This window comes from Perissodus microlepis, chromosome 18 (genome assembly GCF_051167445.1).
Source record: "Perissodus microlepis isolate ML-2025 ecotype Zambia chromosome 18, ASM5116744v1, whole genome shotgun sequence".
NCBI lineage: Eukaryota > Metazoa > Chordata > Actinopteri > Cichliformes > Cichlidae > Perissodus > Perissodus microlepis.
The window spans coordinates 36,407,679-36,429,708 of NC_140478.1; the positions used below are offsets into that span (position 1 = coordinate 36,407,679).

The 22,030-nt window shown below is 38.6% G+C and overlaps 1 protein-coding gene and 1 pseudogene across 1 annotated transcript; one reads left to right on the forward strand and one right to left on the reverse strand.

The window, feature by feature from the left end:
* Positions 1-2,213: 2,213 nt before the first annotated feature.
* On the reverse strand, positions 2,214-4,409 carry LOC146368888 (tripartite motif-containing protein 16-like). Its single transcript, XM_084911357.1, has one exon. It carries the CDS (start codon positions 4,294-4,296, stop codon positions 2,635-2,637), a length of 1,662 nt encoding a protein of 553 aa, XP_084767483.1. The 5' UTR covers positions 4,297-4,409; the 3' UTR covers positions 2,214-2,634.
* Positions 4,410-20,379: 15,970 nt separating this feature from the next.
* LOC146368889 (uncharacterized) lies at positions 20,380-21,830 on the forward strand (annotated as a pseudogene).
* The last annotated feature ends 200 nt before the right edge of the window (positions 21,831-22,030 follow it).

Here is a 22,030-nt window from a genome sequence, read left to right on the forward strand (position 1 = left end):
TATGTTCAACTGTAAAATATTCTCTGTAATGTAAATTGTTCTGCTCTCTGACAAACCATCAGAGGTGCAGCACGTGTATCATTTGGTGTTTGAAGCAGAAACAAAAGCAAAGAGTTAAAGGAAGACACATTTGAAGAAGAAGGAAAATGAAAACAAGACGTCACTGAGCAACAACCTGACAGAACGAGAGCCAACAGTTTACTATCAGAACTGAGGCTGATCATTAACAGGGAGCAGCAGGTAACAAGGTCATCAGCAGTGGAGGAAAGTATGGAAGTAATGCTCAGCTTCATATTTGAAGATACTCGAGTATCTTAGCTGCAGGTCTGGAACAATGGTTTTATTTCCTTTCCCATTGAACATCTCACACAGCCCCTCATCTGTGACCCTTAGCAAACCCACTGGATATCTACCTGTACATAAAGGAGATCAGATCAGTTCCATCTAGACCAGCTGTAACAGGAAAATGCTGCTTACACTTTGATGCATCACTTTCAGTTTGTCATATAAGACAATATATCAGATTGAGGCATTATTTTCCTGCAGTGAGTAAATCTACTTTGTACTTTACTCTTTTCTTTTAGGTAAAGGGTCTAAACAGTACTTGTACACTGTGGAAATGCCATAAGAACGTCTCCTGAACTCTGAAAAATAACAAAACAAAGACTAAAAGGAGGTCATGGGTGCTGATGATGATGATGATGATGAGGAGGAGGAGGAGCATGCATTTAAAAAGTGACTGATGTCCTAGAATACAACAGAACAGTGTCTCTACAAACTTATGAAAACATGACAGTCTTGCATTAGTTTGTATTCTTATGATTTCAAAAAACGAGGGAAAAATCTCCTTGAAATCCACAATTCCTTTTTGTTATTTCTTAGTGTGTGACGTATTTTATTGCCTTTATGATTGGTGCAAACAGTTTCCTGATTCATAATGGAAATAGATTTTAGACACAGGAGGAACACGCAGTGATCAGCAGGAGCAGCTTGGAGTCCAGTCTTCTTCACACTGAGGAGGGACATATATGCAGGAACAGTTGTCATAACTGTTACAACCACCAGATGGCGAAAGAGTCCCACTGCAACTTTAAGCCATGAAGGATGTGTCTTGATGTTTGCTTGTGATAAATCTGCTTTATGTGAGTCTTTTTCAGAGAGTAACAGTAATATGTCTGATTATATGTCTTTAATCAGTAAAGTCTCGCTTTTCTAGAAATCAATAAATAAATAATAAAATTGTAAACATGCAGCTGTATGTTAGAAGTCAACGGGTCCTTAAGTCTTCTGTAAATTGACGGAGATCAAATGAAGGACACAAGTATCTGTTCTTACTCTAATAAATGCTGCTTTAATATCCAACAGACTATTTTCCTTCCTCATCAGCAGTAAACAGCTCGACTGCGTCTGTGCATTTGTGTCCTCCATACTTGTTTACACAGACATCTCAGGCTTGATGCCACGATGCAGTGTAGAAACCTGACAACCCTCTGACTCATGTTCAAATGTTCAAGGACATTTCTCAGGATCATGTATGACCCCTTTTTGACATTTGGACTTTCATTAATAATATTTGTGTTTCTGAGTCATTTTTGTGGAGACTTCTGTCCAACGTAGTGTCCAAATGAAGCCTGAAGCTTTTCTTCACCCTCTTGTCAGATGGTCAGCAACAAAACTCTGTTCCAACCAATGTCTGATAAGAGATGAGACACAGCAGCTGAGCAAATGATCATTTCATGCTGAAGACATCCTCAGACAGAATTAAACACATACATAAACACAGCCTGGTGCCAATAACACAGCTAATGACACTGCTGTATCACTGGCTTTACTGATTAAAGACCATATCTGAAGGAAATCTTTGAACACAACAGAAAGTGACCTTTTAAACCTGCGACACTGATGCTGCATTCAAGGACCATTAAAAACATTTTAAAGGACTTAAGAACATCAAGAAAATGTGACTTGTTTCTCTGTAATGAAGCTGTTTTAGTGAAGAAAGTTGAAAGGTCACAGAGCGACTGCTGAATCTTCTGCTCTAAACATGAACTCTGAACTTTGTGATGCTTCAGGAGGAAAACTGCTTCAGTTATTCTCTCAGATTAGTTTCATATTTTCTGCATCAGATTTGAGTGAGATCCTGGAATGAAGACAGAAGAAAAGACTTTGTTCAAAGTTTGATTTATAGTCAAACCTTCCAGTTTATTCACACAATAAAACATCAACACAATATATGAATTCATTCATTAAAATCACAGTTTTTCCTCATTTGTTTGATGATTTTGACAAAAACAAACACAAACACACACACATGGTCTGCCATACTCATGAAGAGAAATGTCGACATTTTTCAATACAAATATTCCAGAAACATTTAGAGGATAGAGAAGTTTACATTTTCATGTGGAGAAATATTTTAGTAAATCAAAATGATGATGAGCAGTGATAGCCTCCATAAACAGTCACAGGAAAGATCTCCTTTAAAAACTCAGAAACATCAAGAGAACAACTAGAAGATGTGGAGGTACCACCCATAATGTTTGACTGACAGCTGATCTCTGTGCAGAAATGATGGAGAGAAAATAAAATGAAACTAAAATACAGATTTAAACCCACAATATGAAAGACTTCAGTCTATTTCACTTTAATCAACTCAGCAGTGTCTCCATAGTAAAGCAAAAGTCCAGCATAGAGCGGCTGAGTGAATGTGGTCTGGACTCTGTGGAGGAGAGTCATGGTTTCAGAGACGCTGTAGAAGGACAAAATACCTGCTCTGTGATCCAGGTACACTCCTACTCTGGAGGAACGAGGACCTGAGACACGAGTTTTAATGTTGTTGTACCAAAATGTATAACTGTTGTTGTAATAATATAATGACCAAGATTTGTCATTATGTCCAAATCCACATTCTTTACCCCCTCCTTTTCTGCTGATATTCTTGTGTGCGACTGCTACATAAACTCCTCCCCCTCTCCACTCCACCTCCCAGTAACAACGTCCAGTCAGACTCTCTCTACTCAGGACCTGATCATATACAGTGAATCTGTCTGGATGACTAGAATAAGACTGTTGTTGTTTCATAAATGTTGCTTTTCTGTTCCCCTCTGATAACAACAGCCATGTGTTTGCTGTGTTTGGATCCAGTGTGATTTCACATGAATATTTTAAGAATCCAGCTCTGGTCTTTGGCCCTGGTGGATCTGACAGTAAAACATCCACTTCAGTGACTGTCAGTGAGATGTTTGTCCGTTCCTCTCTCAGAATGTCCTGTAGTTTATCTCTGACCTCTGACACAGCTGCTGTCACATCCTCAAAGTAGCTCAGAGGACGGATATTGATGCTGGATGAGTCTGTAGACTCACTGAGTGCTGACAGTGAGGGGTAGTTGTGTAGAAACTGGATGTGATCCTCTGTGTGTGAGAGCTGCTTCAGCTCAGCATCTTTCCTCTTCAGCTCAGTGATCTCCTGCTCCAGCTTCTCCTGAAGCTCTTTGACTCGACTCACTTCAGTTTCCTGCTGGGATCTGATCTGCTGCTTCACATCAGAGCTTCTTTTCTGGATGAGATGGATCAGCTCAGTGAAGATCTTCTCACTGTGCTCCACTGTTTGATCAGCAGACTGATTGATGGCCTCCACCTCCTGTTGAAGCAGCTTCACATCTTTCTCTCTGTCCTGGATTCTCTGCTGGATGTTTTGTCGACTCACCTCCAGCTCTCTCTGCCTCTCAGTCCTTTCTGCTGCAGCTGAGACTGTGTCGTGGCCTTTATGTTCATCCACAGAGCAGAGATAACAGATACTCTGCTGATCAGTACGGCAGAACATCTTCATCACCTCATCATGACGAGAGCAGATGTTCTCCTGGAGCTTCTTGGAGGGCTCCACCAGCTTGTGTTTCTTTAATGGAGCCGCATCATAATGAGGCTGAAGGTGTTTCTCACAGTAAGATGCCAGACAGACTAAACAGGACTTGAAGGCTTTCATTTTTCTTCCAGTGCAGACATCACAGGCCACATCTTCAGGTCCAGCATAGCAGTGATCAGCAGGAGCAGCTTGGAGTCCAGTCTTCTTCAGCTCCTCCACTAAATCTGCTAACATGGTGTTTTTCTCCAGGACAGGCCTCGGTGTGAAAGTCCTCCGGCACTGAGGGCAGCTGTAGATTTTCTTCTTTTCCTCTTCATCCCAGAAGCTTTTAATACAGTTCATGCAGTAGCTGTGTCCACAGGGAATAGCCACCGGATCCTTCAGTAGATCCAAACAGACTGAACAGCAGAATTTTGTTTGATCCATTTGATTCATGTGCTGTGCCGTTTCACCGTCTCTCAGTGACTGTCAGACAGTTTCACTTTCTCTGAACAGAAACAACCTCTGTGCTCTGAAGGGAAACAGATCTCTGCTCTTGTTCACCTCCTACAGGAAATGAGGCTCACCAGCAACTGCATTTACACCATGTTGTTTAGACCCATCCTGATACACACACATCTGTGAAGGGAGGCACTAAAGAAATATCCTTACAGAGCGACCAAGAGCCAATCACATGATGCAGGGTGTGGTATGTTTGGTTACAGCATGCAGTAACAAGTCTGACCCAGTTAAAGTTTAATAGTTTATCTTTACTTGGATGTTTGAAATTTGACCGTCAACACTCAGCGAGTTCATTCTATATTTCAAAAAGTTCAGCAAAGTTTAGGATGCTGTGATGAATAAAAATAAATCAAACTTTATGTTTTGACATTTTCTAATCTTAGTTCATTCTCACACTTACAGAATGATGCATGGGAACAACTGACTCCACTAAATCAAACCTATGTTCAAATGAAATTACTGTACAAGACAGGCAGCAAGCTTGATTTCTTGATTATTTTTTTAAATAGTAAAATATATGTAAAACTATTTAAAAAACAAATACAGATAGTGTTCTAATTCTACATTCTTTAGTAATGTTTCCTGTGTACCACCATGGATTTCGAAACAATACATTAATATGTGCTTTAAATGCAGACACTCAAATTTAACTCAACATTCACACTGAAGATACACAGTAGACATAAGAATCAGTTTTCATGCCCTTTATTTTTTCTTTCATTTAAAATCTTTTTGGTAAAGATCATCATAATTACCCATTAACTTTCATGTACAGCTTAAATGTTTCACTACACTGTTGGCAGCAAACTAGAAGCTAAACGACTCTTCAGTCCAAGGGCGTAGATTTGGCATTAACGGAAGGGACATGTCCCCACCAATATCCAGCGATTATTGAATTGTCCCCACCAATAATTTGAAAGAAAAACAAACGCAGTCAGTTCTTCTTTTACTCTTTTACTGTTATGCTGTTTTGTGGCTCACGAGGTTTAAAACTACTTATAAACACACACGCACACACAAAGTAACTCCACCAGAGTGCCTATTTCGGGCCACTTTTGTCGGTCCAAGCCCGGAAAAAGGAGCAGGGATGGAATTGTGACATTAAAAAAACAATAACTGCTAAAATAAATTTAATTTGTAGTTCTAAATAAATTCTAAATGCATTTAGGACGTTTTTTACTCACTTTATGTCTCTTCCACGATGTTATTTCTCTCTCCAACAATGTAGGTTACAATTATATTAGCATGACCAATTATGCAAATTAGGCAATGACGTCATTTAGCGACTTCTAGCGACTTTTACTGAGGAGTTGGCAACACTGCAACCACTGGATGAGAGACTCACTGAAAAGGCAGCTGGTTTTATTACTCAATGATTTGTTGTTACAAAGATAAAAATTGTGAACAGGAAGAAGTAATGGTATTACTTCTCCCTTGTCACAAGAAGTCACCACAGCAGGTAGATGCCTTTCCTGAACCAAACCCAATGGGATAAGCGTCTCCTTCTGGGATCTTTCACCTGGTAGGCGAACCACTGTAAACCACGATACCAACTAAACCACTTGATAGTTTAGTTAAGAAAGTCTGTACAGATAAGGAACGTGCATTCTTCACCAGCTTTAAACCTTTGTTCACATGTAATGCCATATTCCACACTTTGCTATCAGTTGTGTACAAATCGGTGGCTACTCATGAGTTCCTCTGAACTTTCATACAACTGAGCTCAACAAACAATAACTGTCAGTCAGCAGAGGAAACTCATTTTTCCTCCAAAGTGATTTAGTGCATCAGAAATCTACGGTGTGTTTATTTTTGTTATTCAGTTCAGTTGTGCGTCAAGCTGACTGCTGTTAATCGTACCGATCAGGCACAAAAGTAAAAGCAGATAGGAATGATACTGTCAATCCGAAAGTCCACCACAAGCTGAAAGAAACAACTCTAAATGCTCTAAAACATAGGTGTCAAACTCTGGCCCGCGGGCCAAATTTGGCCCGCAGCCTACTTACATTTGGCCCGCGAATACATACCAAATTACTATCAGAGCTGGCCTACTGGTATTATACAGCTAATATATATATTGTTTAGTATTAAGCTTTGCTTGTTCCATATTCAGTTTTTCAGCAAAACGTGTTTGAGTCCATAAGAAAAGATTCATTCTTATATCTGGAGGAATAAATATATTTCAATAAATATTAACGTTAGCCCGCGACTTTGTTCCAGTTTTGAATTTTGGCCCACTGTGTATTTGAGTTTGACACCCCTGCTCTAAAAGAACAATAAATGTTTTTCCACAAAAAAGCAAAACCAAAGGCTCTGAGCCTGGCCTTTTAACGGCTTCACCTACTTTGGAGTTTTTTAAAAACTTCAATACTAGCGTTTTATCTTTCCTGACTTTGTTTAACTTTACTTTTAAATAACCCTTTAATCTCTGGGAAATAATAAAATCATCTTCAGTTTTAGTTTTTTCTTGAGCAAAATACATAGAAGACAGCAGATGCATCCAATAAATTTCTCCCGAGTAGGCTGACTCAGTCAAAAAGGCTCACTGTCTGGTGATATATCTTAATTTCGTGTGGTTTTACATTGCTGTAAAAACTTTATTACTACAGATATCTAATAAAAAAACAAAACTGCTGTCACAGCCACTACAAACACAGACTTACATTGAGTTCTATGATCCAGAGCATGGTGATGAACAAGAGGTCAAAGGTGACAAAGAGGCAGAAAGTCCTCCTCACATCCGAGATGCATTTCTTCTCTCCGATGTCGTACGCCTCCAATCTCACAGAAACGGCCGGGGAGTTGACAGACCCCATGCCTGTTCTGACAGGGATCTGTGAGTAGCTACCGCTGCTGCTGCCTCCACCACGTCGGCCTTCCATCGCTGGCCACCCCACCTGGGCAGGGCTGGCCCCACCTACTGGTCAATTTTAGGAAAGAGTCAGAGGTGGAAGATCATTGGAGCTGGAAGCGAGGCTGGTGTTGGTGATGTGGAGTCACTGTGTGGAGGTTAAAAGCATCACTGCATCTGTAGAAAAGAAGATGAAGAAGGTAAAGAAATGGCAATCTCCTCTCAGGGAGTAAACCTCAGCGATTTTCTAAAGCATCTAAGTCTTTGTAGACATAATAAAAATTCTGACAATCGTCTGCTTCTTTTTTTGAACAACATAGTAAAGCAGAATAAGCTCCATCAGGCTGTGGATTTACATTGTTGAGTTAGATTTTATAACGATTTGTTCATAATACAAAGCTTTTAGAGATCTTTGGGCTTTGCAGTGCTAAGAGTGTTTATGTTTCTGGTTTCTGAGAGCAGAGCTAAAAACAAAACAAAACAAAAAACAAACAAAAAAACAAGCACAACACAACCCCCCCCAAAATCTAATTCAAACCACTTGTCATGCACAAAACCAACCATATATATGCAAAGTTGTTGATGCTCTCTGTATGGTTGCCACTCGAACTCTTCACCGTATCTCAAAGACTGAACCCTTCAGGAGAAACTCATTTCTGCTGCTTGCGTCTGTGATTTCTTCACTACTCAACGTTTCTGAGATCTGGAATGCAGATCGACTAGTAAATCAAAACGTTCACCTTCTGGCTCAGTTCTCCCGTCACCACCACAGTCTAGTGCAACACCTGAGGTGTCGGATGTCATCCCAGCCTGTTCACATCCAGCAGTAAACTCTCTACTACATGGTGATTGTTCGAATGAAGCCAACAGAAACACAATGTCTGAAAAAAACGTTGTATTACATCTTTTTCTTCATGTAAACGAACGAAACTTCTCTCAAATCCATCAGTCTTTTCACTTACTCTTGAGTTAATTAATCAATGTTTGCATTTCTTACCATTTCCTGCATGAAGAGATTACAACAGCTGCAACTCATTATTTTACAGTACTGAAGTGAGCAGCTTCAAATTGCTCTTTCACTTATAACTGAGCTTAAATTGGACTTTTCTACTAAAAAAAACCCTGTAAAAATCACTGTCACATGACCCAGAAAAAGATTTCCGTTATCATCTAGCTTCAATGACTTTTGGACCTCATACCATTAAACATGTTTACACTGTCTTTGGTTTAAGGAACTGAAACCAGTTGTGCTTTTGCTTTAACTGTCAGCTGCTCTGATACACAGAAAAAAAAGGCAGGATGGAAACGTGATTTGTACAGTCTGGTCCCAGCAGGTTTTCTCTGGTGATGTGGTTTCACAGTCTTGTGACTTTCATGTTTTACATGAATTAGTCTTTTTGGTTCACAAAATGCATCTATTTTAGGGCTTTAGTCAGGTTTAAATGACTGTTAATTACCTGAAAAATAAATCTGTTAAAAGAACCATTCAGTCACTTTGTAATGGGACGTATCTTCAGCACAATCGTATGTACTGTGCACCTGAAACTAATATCGTTCACCATTTGGCGCTTCCTTCTCACATGCCAGAGAGCTATTACAGTTACACCGCAGATGGTGTCTAAAACAATTTCACCCTCAACTTCCTAGCAGTTGCATCATTACATTATTTCAGCGTTTGCAGTTATTCCAACTGTTTTATTAATCCTTAACATACTTTTCATTTACTTGTTCAACTTTACAAAATGCCAGTCCAAAAAAAAAAAAAACCCAGAAAGTATACGGGACATTGACTGTCATTCAAACCTGAACTTTACCCAGTATTTTCCACATAAATCAGCTAGCACCAACATTAAAACCAATTACATTTGCCACGCTGCAATGGATCCTGGTTTTTATGTGGATGTTGTTTTCACACAGACTGCCCTACTTAAACATTATTACAGCCAAATTACACCTCCCATATGGCAATGGCACTCCCTGACGGCTGCAGCTTCCCTTGGAAGTCTAATGCGTCAGACCGGAGCTTAATTACTCAGGAACAACAACAACAACAACAACAAAAAAAGATAAATCCACATATATATTAGCGTCTGAGTTGCAAGGGCCAGCAGTCAAAGCAATTTTAAATGACATTTTATTTAAACATATGGGATCCCAGCACCACCCTCTCCCCAGCCACCTACTCCACCTCTTCCAAAGTGAAGGTGTGGTATCGGGGTGCTCAGCCCCGCCGTGAGATGTAATGTCTCCAGCACGTCCTGGGTCTGCACCAGCTTACAAAACAAAGAAACAGATTAGAGCTGGGGACCTGTCGCTGTTCTAAATGTCTTTGAGTGGTTACAATTTCCACTGCTTCAAATCTGTTAACTAACAAGTTTTCATTTAAATATGTGTATGAGACTCCAACGTATTTACAAGTAGTAACCTCCAGGTCTGAAAAATTAATCCAGAATGGAAGTGCAAACAACTAACAGGAGCAGTTCCTCTGAAAGACACCAAGGCTGGTGCCAATTCCCGCAGTTAGAGCAACAAATACTGAGGCAGCAGTTTGAACAGGCTTGCCAAAGCTGGACACAGCGGAAGATTGAAAAGATGTTGCTGGTCTGATGACTGCTGTGACATTCAAATGGTAGGGTCAGAATTTGGTGTAAACGACATAAAAGAATGAACATCTTGCCTTGTATTAACATTTCAAGTTGCTGATAGCGGTGTGAGAGTGTGGAGAATATTTTCTAGGCATACTTTGAGCCAATTAGTACCAGCTTAGCATTGTTTAACCACCACAGCCCAGCTAATGCTGACCATGTCTATCACTTTATAACCACACTGTAGCCATTTTTTGATGGCTGCTTCCAGCTCAAATTTATTTTTTATTTTTTTTATTTTATTTTTTTGTTTCACACATGGTACAGCAGTAATGCATTCCCATACACAACCTTCCTTTCAATTAAAGTAACACTGTTTCCATGCATGAAAAGGAGCAGGAAGAAGAATAAATTCTTATTGATACCTGCCCCCTATCTGTGGTAATACAAGTAGGCAACCAAAATTACACTATGACAATTTTCTGCACATAACAAAACAAAACAAAGCAAACAGAACAATATACTCAACAATGAGCAATACCACTAAATATCAAACTAAAAGGATCATTTTTCTACAATTAAATTCTATTCTTTTCAACTTCTTCATATTGGTTTATCATTTTATTCTTATAGCAGATTTTAAATTGAGAAACATTTATACAACACTTAAGATGATCACTGAGAGAATTCCAGTTTCTTATGCCTATGACTGTTGGACACATTTGCCTTTGTGTGGTTCGAGCAAACCGGTGCTTAAAATAAAACTTCCTTCTGCCGTCCCCATTTTCTGAACACAATACAAATAAACTTTGTAACTTAAGAGGTAGTGTTTTATTTTTCGCCCTAAACATAATAGTTAAAGTCTGTAATTTCACTATGTCTTCTAGTTTTAACAATTTCGATTTTATAAACAAATTATTAGTGTGTTCTCTATATTTAACAATATGCATAATTCGAATCGCTCTCTTCTGTAATAAATATAATGGTTTCATATTAGTCACGTATGTATTCCCCCATACTTCAACACAATAGCTCAGATAGGGTAGAAACAATGAAAAATATAATATTCTCATTGTCTTGTAATCTAATATGTATCTAACATTACCCAGGATATAAATACTTTTAGCCAACTTTTTTTTAACATGTTCAATATGTGATTACCATGTTAACTTGTCATCCACTATTACACCCAGAAAACGGAATTCTGTCACTCTTTCAATTAATACTCCCTCTATAGATAATACTATCTCTTCCTCCTTTACACGGTTTCCGAATATCATAAACTTTGTTTTTTCCAAATTCAGCGATAACTCATTTACATCAAACCATTTTTAAATTTTTTTCATTTCAATAACCATAATTTTAGCCAATTCTTTCAAGTTCTCTCCGGAACAGTAAAAATTTGTATCGTCTGCAAACAAAACAAAATTCAACATTTTTGACACATCACAAATGTCATTTATATATAAATTAAAAAGTTTTGGTCCTAAAACAGAACCTTGAGGGACCCCACATTCTATTTTCATTCTATCAGATGAATTGCCTAAACACTGCACATACTGAAACCTATTATCTAAATAGCTGCTTAACCAGTTCAATACTATTCCTCTCACACCATAAGTTCTTAACTTAGAAATCAAGATGGAGTGTTGCAGAGTGTCAAAAGCTTTTCTTAAATCAATGAATACCCCTATAGTATATTTATTATGATGTGTTGCTGATGAAATGTCTTCAATAGTATTCATTAATGCTATTGCTGTTGATCTGTTCCGTCGAAAATCCGTATTGACTTTCGCTTAACAGTTGATGTTTTTCAATGAAACTATCAAATTTTTGTGCAAAGAGTTTTTCAAGCACTTTAGAAAACTGTGATAGCAATGATACTGGTCTATAATTATTAAAACTATGTCTGTCTCCCGATTTATAAAGAGGGATAACTTTTGCCACTTTCATTCGGTCAGGAAATACACCCGAATAAAATGAGAGATTAAAAATATAACCGAGAGGTTTGATTATACAATCCAAGGTCTTTTTTACGATGACCATGTCTAACCCATCACAGTCAGTGGATGTCTTGTTTTTAGATTCTGCTACAATAGCTATGATTTCTTTTTCAGTGATTTCCCCTAAAAACATAGACTGTACCACTCCATCTCAAAATCATCTCAAATCATCTCAAACTGGTTTCTTGAACATGAAGATGAGTTCACTGTACTCCAATAGAGCATCTTTGGGATGAGGTGGAACGGCAGATTCAAGTCAACAATTAATGAACATGACTTCATGACGCAGTTCTGTCAGCAACAGGGGTCATACCTGCTATAAACAAGGTGTACCTAACAAAGTGACCAGTAATTGCATATATGCTGTTATGATGGATGTTTATAATAAATATTAACTGAGAGAGAAAAGATACACCAAAGCTACTCTAGGGTAATAACAAAACGAGGGAAATTAACAAACTACATCTAACTGTTTTGGATTCAGAACAATTATTTTCAGCCTTTTATAAGGATTAAAATTTATTTCTGGATTAATTTTGGCAGCTTGAACTAGTTAAAGAAGATGCTGCCTATCCTGACATTTACATGAAAAGTCAAAACTACTATTTAAACACAATGACGACAGATTCTAGGCAGACAATCCTGTAAAACATGGAAATATGAAGCATCTCTGATGGCTCAACACAGTAAGAAGAAGGGATGGAAATGATGTATAACTAGTTGAATACTGGAATCAGTGTTTTAAGCTGTGATGTAATAAACTAGTGGTGGGAAAATGAAAAAGAAAGAAGACAAATGTTTCCCTTTTGTGTTTTCCCGATTATGTGTCCGATATTTAAAAAAAACAACAACTATCTATCATGTACAAACTCTTTACAGGAATAAACCTGAAACCAATTGTTCTGCTGGGGAAGTTTCGTAAGCGGCACGAAGTTTAAAAAACAACATTCACCTGAGGGAGGCCCCCCAGGAGCTCAGGTCTGACGGATGGATTATTGCATGGTCCTGAAGCCAGCAGCGCCCTTGGTCATGAGATTTGTTTTAAATGTTTGCTGTATTATTGTTTTTAAATCATTGGAGTATACAGATTTTAAAAGTGTTTTATGATTACAATAGTTCGTAAAGTAGCAGAAGTATTCACACATCACAGTGACGGAGGTTAAAGGTTAATTATCAACCTTCTGTGGAGGAAATAAGGTGCTTGTTGTGCATTACGTTCAACATTTTCCTAATGTACCTTCAAACAGCTAATACCGCTTGAGCATTCCTGTCTGTGCCTAATGTCAAGTCATAGTCATGTAGTTTCTCTTTTCAAGTTCTTCTTGATGAAAATCACACTTTAACCTTTGACTTTCATAAATGATGTGACAGACTTAACACCATGTTAAGTCTATTTGGCAAATTCTGATCAATTATGAAGGATTATCCAGAATATTCTGACCGGCTACCTTTGATAACGCAGAAACAGAAATCTTGAGTTGTGGTATCAGGGTGCTCAGCCCACAGATATTGAACTTCACATACCCCATCTGCCTCCATTTGGGACTGCAATGGCCTTAAAAACCCTACACATATCTTCCCTACTTAAGTGCAGCCTTTTTTCTAATGGAATTACAATATCGGCATCTGGTCTCTGACTTCTCATCAATTGTGTGGGCGTCCTTTAGAGGACATTTCATCGGAATAAAGGCAAATACGGTGGTGCCTTTATCTGCAGAAATATGTGGCCTGTAGCCAGTGGGTGGGGCACCACATGCTCGCTCTCACTGTTAGATTGGATAGAAAAGTCTGCAGCAGGACAAGCGAATATTAATGACGTTTCTGAGTGTTTCGATTCCATCAAGAACAAAAACAAATCTTAGCTAACCAACACTCACTGGGTTTTAGTGGATTACTATATTTCACAGAAATATTACAGAAACAGTTTCTTTGGTACAATAATCCAGCTGTGCAGAAATCAGGGAGTCGGGAAGAAGCAGCTCATTAAATTCTGTGCTTGTTTAAGACTGAAGCACATATTATATTATCATAATACCAGAGCTGAACTGGATGACTCATTCCTCATTAAATTACTTCAGATGTTATTTAAAAAATATGTATATTTTATGCAAGTGAAGCTGCTTGTGCTGCCACCTAAACCAATCATAACGTGGCCTCAAATGTTAAAGTAACCTTATGAGCAGAATCTGATATAAGAGACTATCAGTTATGGAGACAAAGATAAAGGCAAAAAAAAAAAAACTGTATTTAAATTAAATAAGCAAACTGATATGAATGAACCTTACATTTAGATAATACAAATCATCAGCAAGAATAATAAAAAACAAGCAAAAACAAATAATAAAAGAAACCTCAGCTAACGTGGAAGCTACACTGCAAGGTGGTCTGTTTAATAAATAAAATCTGACAGGTCACATACAGGACCATTAACATCTCTGTAAACAGAACTCAGCTCCCACAAAGCTCCAAATGAAGAAAAACTGCCTCTGCATGCAGAGAACTGTTTGTGGAGACATCCAGCATGTCGACGCACAGTGAGTGAATGATGAAGAACAAACCATAACGAGGGGCAGGGCTACTACACTGCATTGTGTCCATCAGGTAAAAAAAAAAAGAAATCTGTTGGCTAATCTACACCATATCAATAACAGCTTCCTTAAGGTTTTAAAATGCACTGCAGCTGCATTTTAAAACATATCTACAAGCAATGCCAAAGAAACACACAGGTATGAGTACAGAGGTACTATGAAGGTAGCTCACTTCTTACTGGAGTATATCACCATAGTGACTTAAACTGTAGAGCAAACCTGCTTCAGAGCAGGTTGTGTTTGAGATTACGGATCAACAAGTATGAAATCACCACTTAGCTACCAATCAGTTCTCTGGAAAACTGCTTTACAACAAGTACCTGAAAGATCCCTTTGGACTGCTGTGCCATGGATAGTGGGAGGATCTTTCCATTGATGAGCATCAGTAGTCTAATCAGTTTAGATTCTTAAATTCAACTTCATTCTTTGACTTTTCCCATTTGTCTGCAGAACAATTTCACAACATTTTGAATTCCTCTATAAACATTAATCTCGTTTTTTTCTTTTGTCTGCAACGCTTGTTCCTAGCATGTCCTCGTCCATGAAAGCATTTAATCTTATCTGAGCGATTCCTCTTGGTCTCCTGTATCACTGCTCATCATTCGACATGCTTTTCCCAGTATATCCACGGCCATTTTTGTATTTATGCTTGTATTTTCTCCCAGACTGGTAAACATCAACAGAGCTCAGCAAAAGAACTTTTAGTTCCTATTTGAACTTTATTAATACAAGTGTTTAACCTTTTCATGTTTATAGTTTTATCTTTCTTTGTAAAGTCAGCTGTTCTGCTGCTCTGTATGTGATTGGTCAGATGCCCCCAACGCCACCCCTTTCATGTAAACAGGCTAGTAGCTAAAATGGGAAACCCTGGGTTACCTTATAGAGTTGATAACTAGCGTCATGTGATCACTTAGTCTGATTGACAATGTTGGGATAAGTTAATCAAGATAACAGAAAGATTTCTTGAATATGATGAACAATGAATTTAACTCCTAAATATGACTTCCTAACACAGAATGTGATGACGTCATACGCTTTGTACTTTGATGTGTGGTGATTGGAAGTGTCTGTGTGGTGCAGCCTGGACAGACCAGACCAGCTGCACCACACAGACACTTCAAACCTCACCCGAGGACAAAAAGCACAAGAACAACAACAAAAAAAGAAAGAAAACAAACCTTAGAAACATGCAGGGTTACAGGAGAAGCCAGTCGTGCAGAGGTGAGCCTGTGCGAGTCTGAATTTAACTCCTATTTATGACTTCCTACCAAAGAATGATGATGGGAGAATTTGGATTTATTTATTAACAGATTTATTACGCATTAGTTTTATGGGTCTGTTCCACTTAAGGTCAGATTGGTGTCTATGAACCAAAATGAGTTTCACACCAAGACTAAACTCGTGTCATGGTTTGCATTATGCAGTGGTTACAGTGGTGACACTTATTAGACTCTGAAGTCTGTGCACCAGTTTTTCAGGGTCCTATAGGTGCAATTGTTGCGACCACTGTAAATGTGACACCATCACAGAAAAATTGTATAAAATCAGAAGAAGAAAGAGAACTCTAATATGATGGCTGCACACCAGCTGGATCATTATAACAACATCACATCACATGAGTAACTTCAACATGACGAGACTTCAAGGACTCCAACAATGTTCATACAGTGAGGATAAATAATGTTTTTTATTATTTATTATAAAAAGGACACAATATAGATATATAAAATGCAGCCAGAACTCCAATAACTAACATGTCCATTAATTTGACACGTTGATTTATATATAATTTCTTTTTCTCTCTTAGCTTTTCAGCTCCACATTTTTGCCATTTCTTCCACACTCAACTCTTTTCTACAAGCTGAGCACACAGTGAAGGTAGGGGAGGGCTGGTGGCATTAAGAGATTTGATTGGGCAATCTAGGGGCCAGTTAGTTCTTTCCTTTGGTGAAAGTTGGGCTCTTCAATTCAGCATGGTACAACTCCAAAGATTCTGCAACATCAAACCCTCTGTCTGCTAATATTACATCCAGTTACAAGATGAGCTTCCCGACCCCCTGAACTACGGATGCCCTACATGACTGTTAGGACAACTTATGTATTGCAAGTATGCAGTACTAAGAATAACTTGATGTTTCTGACTTTGCATTATGAATTGTTTACCCACTGACAAACATTTCAAGTTCTACTAAATTAAAAAACAATTTGTGGTAACCTGATTATGATTCAAAAAGAATAATTAACAACACTTCTTGTAATGGTGTTAAAATCAGCCCAGCTTTTATTTTCATATGCAAAAAGTAAAAGAAAATCAGCCAACATACTGGACACACATAATTGTCAATATAATTGTTTATTGTTCAACACAATAAACAATTATACTGTCACCATGGTTACTGGTATTGAAAGCTTATTGATAATTTGTCCAAGTAAAGAATGCCCTCTCACAAATGTCATGTGACCACCTCATTGGCTTACAGAATCGTGATGTCACACACATTTAGAATCTTACCACCACTGTGATCCTTTGATCCTTTGATCCTAAAACCCTTAAATAGGGGTGAGACGCAAGAACTTTCAGTCCGTTATTCGCAGCATTTATGTGTGCAGCATTTAAACGTTCGCCAGAGAAGCCTTTTTTTGGGATCCTTTTCAGAGTCACTGTTAACAGATTCCAACATGTCTCCAAGAAAACAGAAAAAAAGAGAAAACGTAAAGCCCAGCGCTCCTCTTTGCAATCGAGAAGACGATACTCAACTGCAGAAGATGTGCTCGGAAGAAATGCATGAGCAAAATCTCATGAGCAATCACAATACGCGACACCCGCCCCAGCCAGAGTACACCAGTTACATCTGGGAAAGTTTTTTTAAACAACGAGCGGAGATTATCAAACTGAGAGAGCACTGTGAGAGAAGGACCGCCGAAGTAGATAGACTGTTCAAACAGCTTCTTGATAAGGAGGATATTCAAAAGGAGAAAGAAATGGAACTCCTAGACATGCGGGGGAGGAACTTTGAGCTCCAAGCAAAGCTTAATAAAGTACAAGAAAAACCAACAGAAGAAATCCTCCAACAGAAGAAAAACGAGAAAGAGAGGGAAAAAAAGATTCAGGAGCTGCAAGTAAAGCTGGATGAAGCTCTGCAAAAAAATCAAGAACTCCTCCAAGAGAAGAAACAACTGGTCATAAAACTCCAAGGCACTGAGATAAATCAAAAAGTGCTGAAAGGAAGGGTTGAGTTTCTTCAAAAGAAAGCGCAACAGACCATGAAAAAGGAAGATATGGATTGCAAGCTTCAGGACAGCGAGAAACACAAGGAAGCCTTGCAAATAAAGCTTGATGAAGCTCTGCAAAAAAATCAAGAACTCCTCCAAGAAAAAGAACAAATGGACATAAAGCAGCGCAAACTGCAAGGCATGGAGGAAAAGCACAAAGGACTTCAGGCAAAGCTTGAAAAAACACTGAACAAAAATAAAGAGTTGCTTCAAGAAAAAAAGCAACTAGAAATTAAACAGAAAGAAACGGACTCCAAGCTTGAAGGCGTGGAGGAAAAATACACCGCGCTGAAAATAAAGCTTGATAAAACAGTGCAAAGAAATAAGGATTTCCTACAAGACAAAGAACAGCATGACACGAAACAGAAAGATCTGGATTGTGAGCTTCAGAACATCAAGAAACACAACCAAGGTTTGCAAGTAATGCTTGATGAAGCTCTGCAAAAAAATAAAGAAATCCTTGAAGAGAAAGAAAAACTGGACATAAACCAGAGAGGCATGCAGGAAAAATACGGAGCGCAGCAGGTAAAGCTTGATGAAACGCTGCACAAATATCAAGAGCTGCTTCAAGACAAAGAACAACGGGAAATAAAGCAGAAAAAAGATAAACAAATTCTCCAGAACTTTGAGAGGAAAAACCAACAACTGCAAGACCGTTATAACAAACTGAACTCCAAAACAACTGAGCTGGAGGGGGAAAAGAAAAAAGTGCAAAAACAATGCTCAGAGATGCAGAGTAAGCTCAGTGACATGCTGAGAAAAAACACAGAACTGGAGAAACTTTCCAACAACTTGAAGTGCAAAAACACTGAGGTGCAGATGTTAAAGCAGCAACTAGAGAAAACAAGCAAAGACCTGCAGTGTACACTTCAAGAACTCGAGAGAAGTCAGCAGCTACAAGACGCACACAACAAATTACAACACAGTTATACAGAGATGCACGAGGCAAAGCTTATGCAGGAGGCCAAATGTAAAGAACTGAAAGAAAGGCTCGAAGAAAAACAAGCCAAATTAGAAGAAGTGGAGACAACATGCAGGAAACTCGAGAAGGAAAATACACAAACAATTGATGAGTTACGAACCCTCATCCTAGAGAAAAAAGTGCTCGTGGAAAAGATGATGGAAAAGAAGAAAAAACGCTTCCGCTTCTTCTGGAGAAAGAGCACTCCTGCTTTTTCTACTTTTTCTACTTTTCCTTCTGCTGATGTCACCCCGTCTTCCTCCTCCACCGTTGCATCGTAATTTTCACCTTAACTCCTAACACCTGTCCCATCTCCCCCCCCCCCCCCACCCCACCCCCCCCTTTCTCTTTCACCCTCACCCCCCAACCAGTCCCGACAGTTGACTGCCCCCTCTAGAGCCTGGTTCTGTCATAGGTTTCTTCCTTTAAAGGGAGTTGTTCCTATCCACTGTCGCACCCAGTGCTTGCTCAGAGGGCATAGTTGGGGTTCTCTCTCCTCTATCTCTTTCCTCCTTTCTATCCCTTTCCTTTACCCTCTTCTTTACCCCCCACCCCTCCCCCCTTTTCTATTCCCCCGCTTTTCTATTTCCTTAATAATTTAATAATAAACACAATTGGCTACATTTTAAATGTGTCTGATCAACGTCTTCATTCAAGAATGAATTGTCTTTCTCACGGAGTCATGTGTATTTTGTGTTTTCCTCGGGCTGGTGATCCCCGCGGTCGTTCAGCCCCGGAGTCCAGAGTTTTAGTGTTTTAATCACATTTAGTGTTACATTTCAGATCACCACAATAGGATATCCATAATTTAGGATTCAGGCATTTGTTTTAGTTCAATATCGTAATCATTCTATGACTGAGTAGTTTACAGAACCTTCAGTCTGCAGCAATAACTTCTGTTGGAGCTATTTGTTCTTATTTTTTATTATTTTGAAATTAGTTAAAGTTTGTTGTTAGTTTACTTATATTTTGGGGTTTATTTACAAGTTTATTTGTAGGTTAATATTTCTTTCAATGTTTTGTTTGTTTGATGTTACCTTGTTAAATTAGTCAGTAAAAGCTGTAGGGCCATTTTGTTTCTATAAATAAAGACACTGGTATAGGACCAGCATGCACTGGGGTGAGCCTATGGTTTTTTACTAGAGCAGGAGAAGCAGCAGGAAGTAACTAAAAATGGATCTTGTTATTGCTTGCCAAACTGGATAAAATAAACCATAAAAACGCAACTTTAAAGTTTGGACAGTGGACTTCTTTTGCCTGCGTACGAAATATTATCTCAGTGCAGCAGTGGCTTGTGGACCTTTAACTGTGGGATGTTTGGTTTGTCAAACAAAAGGAATTGCCACTACAAAAAGTAAAAAACCTGCCCGTGGACAAAGGAATAATCCTTCATTAATGGATATGTTGGATATATGGATTTCAAGGATCACCGTCGAACTCGAATAAAAGTTACTGGATCGTCTGTAAGTACTCCAGACGGATTTGATGTTGAAGCCTGGATCAACATGTCACTCGTTCATCAAAGCTGGTGAGTGATAATATTGTTTAAGCCGTAAAGGAAAACGGTGAAGCTATTGGAGTTTAAAGACATTATTTCACTACAAAGACTGATGAACTGAGTTTTGATGTACTAAATTTGTGCATAATAGGATCACTAATTGAAACATGCCAACGCCCTCTGTGGAAATGTTTGTTCACTGCAATCATGTTTGCGCTTTATGCTATGGATTCTCAGCGTGCTGTGCATCTTTATAATGTTTGAAATAATCCAAGAGGACAATAAAAATGTCGGATATTAAGAGTAAACAAGAGAGTAAACAAGAGGATGACACTCAGATGCAAGCAGAGAAAAGAAGCATCAAATTTACGCCAAAAGGTTTGGATTTGTATATAAAGACATGCCAAGAAAAGCGGAGTTCAATGTGTAAGCAAGCATCTAAGTACATGGGGAAAATTTCTGCTTTAATGACCTCACATGAGAAGGTTAAGGAAGTGTCTTCTGAATTTGGGAAGTTTATTAAATGCTATCAAGATGCAAACGCTTTGCAAGAATCCTTTTTAAGTTTGCCACTGCCAGAAGATGAAGTGAAAAGGCAAAGCGCACATTTTCAGTCTAAGGTGACAGCATTCTCTGTTTTTATGGACAAAGTAAAGGTTTGGTTGCAGGAAGCAGGCGAGCCGTATACTGAACAAAGCAATACTGCTCTTAATGATCAAGCTGTTGAAAGTTTGGATGAAATAAATCCTGAAGACAGTGTCTCTAATATCTCAAGTGTAAAGCCACCTTCGAAAACATTGTCACAGCAAAGTCGAATTTCATCAACATCTTCCGCACGCATTAAAGCTGCGGCTGACAAGGCAGCGCTCATGGAGCGACTCGCTGCACTAAAGAAAAACATTCTATTGAAGCGCAAGAGGAAAAACTGAGAAAAGAAAAGGAGAAATTATCCTTGGAAACAGAGTTGGCAGCAACTAAGGCAAAGCTTCGTGTCTTAAAAATAAACTCAGTTTGTAGCTCTGAGCGTTCTGATGGAATGAACTCTTATTTTGAAAGAGGGCACGTACAAGAAGCGCCTAATTTAAATCCTTGTGCTGATACATTTGTTCCGGCAGAAAGAGATTACTCTGGTACAAATTCTGCATCTGAATCACAAGTAATCATACCTAGACAAAGTCAAAACCAACATCAGGTGGATGAGGTGATGGTAAAAGTTGATGATTCAGCTCAAGTGACGCAGCAAACACAGCCTCAGTCTCCTACTTTGACTGAGAATTGCACGAAGGAGATTGTCAATATTATGCAAAAACAAAATGACATCACTACTTTGCTTGTAAAACAAAACTTATCTTCTGTCCTTCCAGCTAGAAACATCCCTATGTTTGATGGAGACCCTTTACAGTACAGATCATTTATGAATGCCTTTGAAAATGGAGTGGAAGCTAAAACTGATAACTGGAGCGACTGTTTGCATTTTTTAGAGCAGTTCACTAGGGGGCAGCCTAAAGACTTGGTGCATAGTTGTCAGCATTTACCTCCTGAGCAGGGCTATTCCACAGCCAAATATCTTCTTGGAGAACATTTTGGGAACGGAAATGAAATTTCCTCTGCATATATGGAGAGGATTGTGAGTTGGGCACCTATTAAAAGTGAGGATGTGAAAGGTCTACAGTCATTCTCTCTTTTTCTTCAAGGATGTTCGAATCTAACACAGCAAGTTGTTTATATGAAGGAGTTGGATTTGCCCTCAAATATGAGAATGATTGTTATGAAACTTCCATACAAATTGAGGGAAAAATGGAGAGTTGTTGCCTATGAACTGCAGGAACAAAATGGTCACAGAGCAGTGTTCACTGATCTGGTTGCCTTCATAATAAAACAGGTGAAAGTAGCATAAGATCCAGTGTTT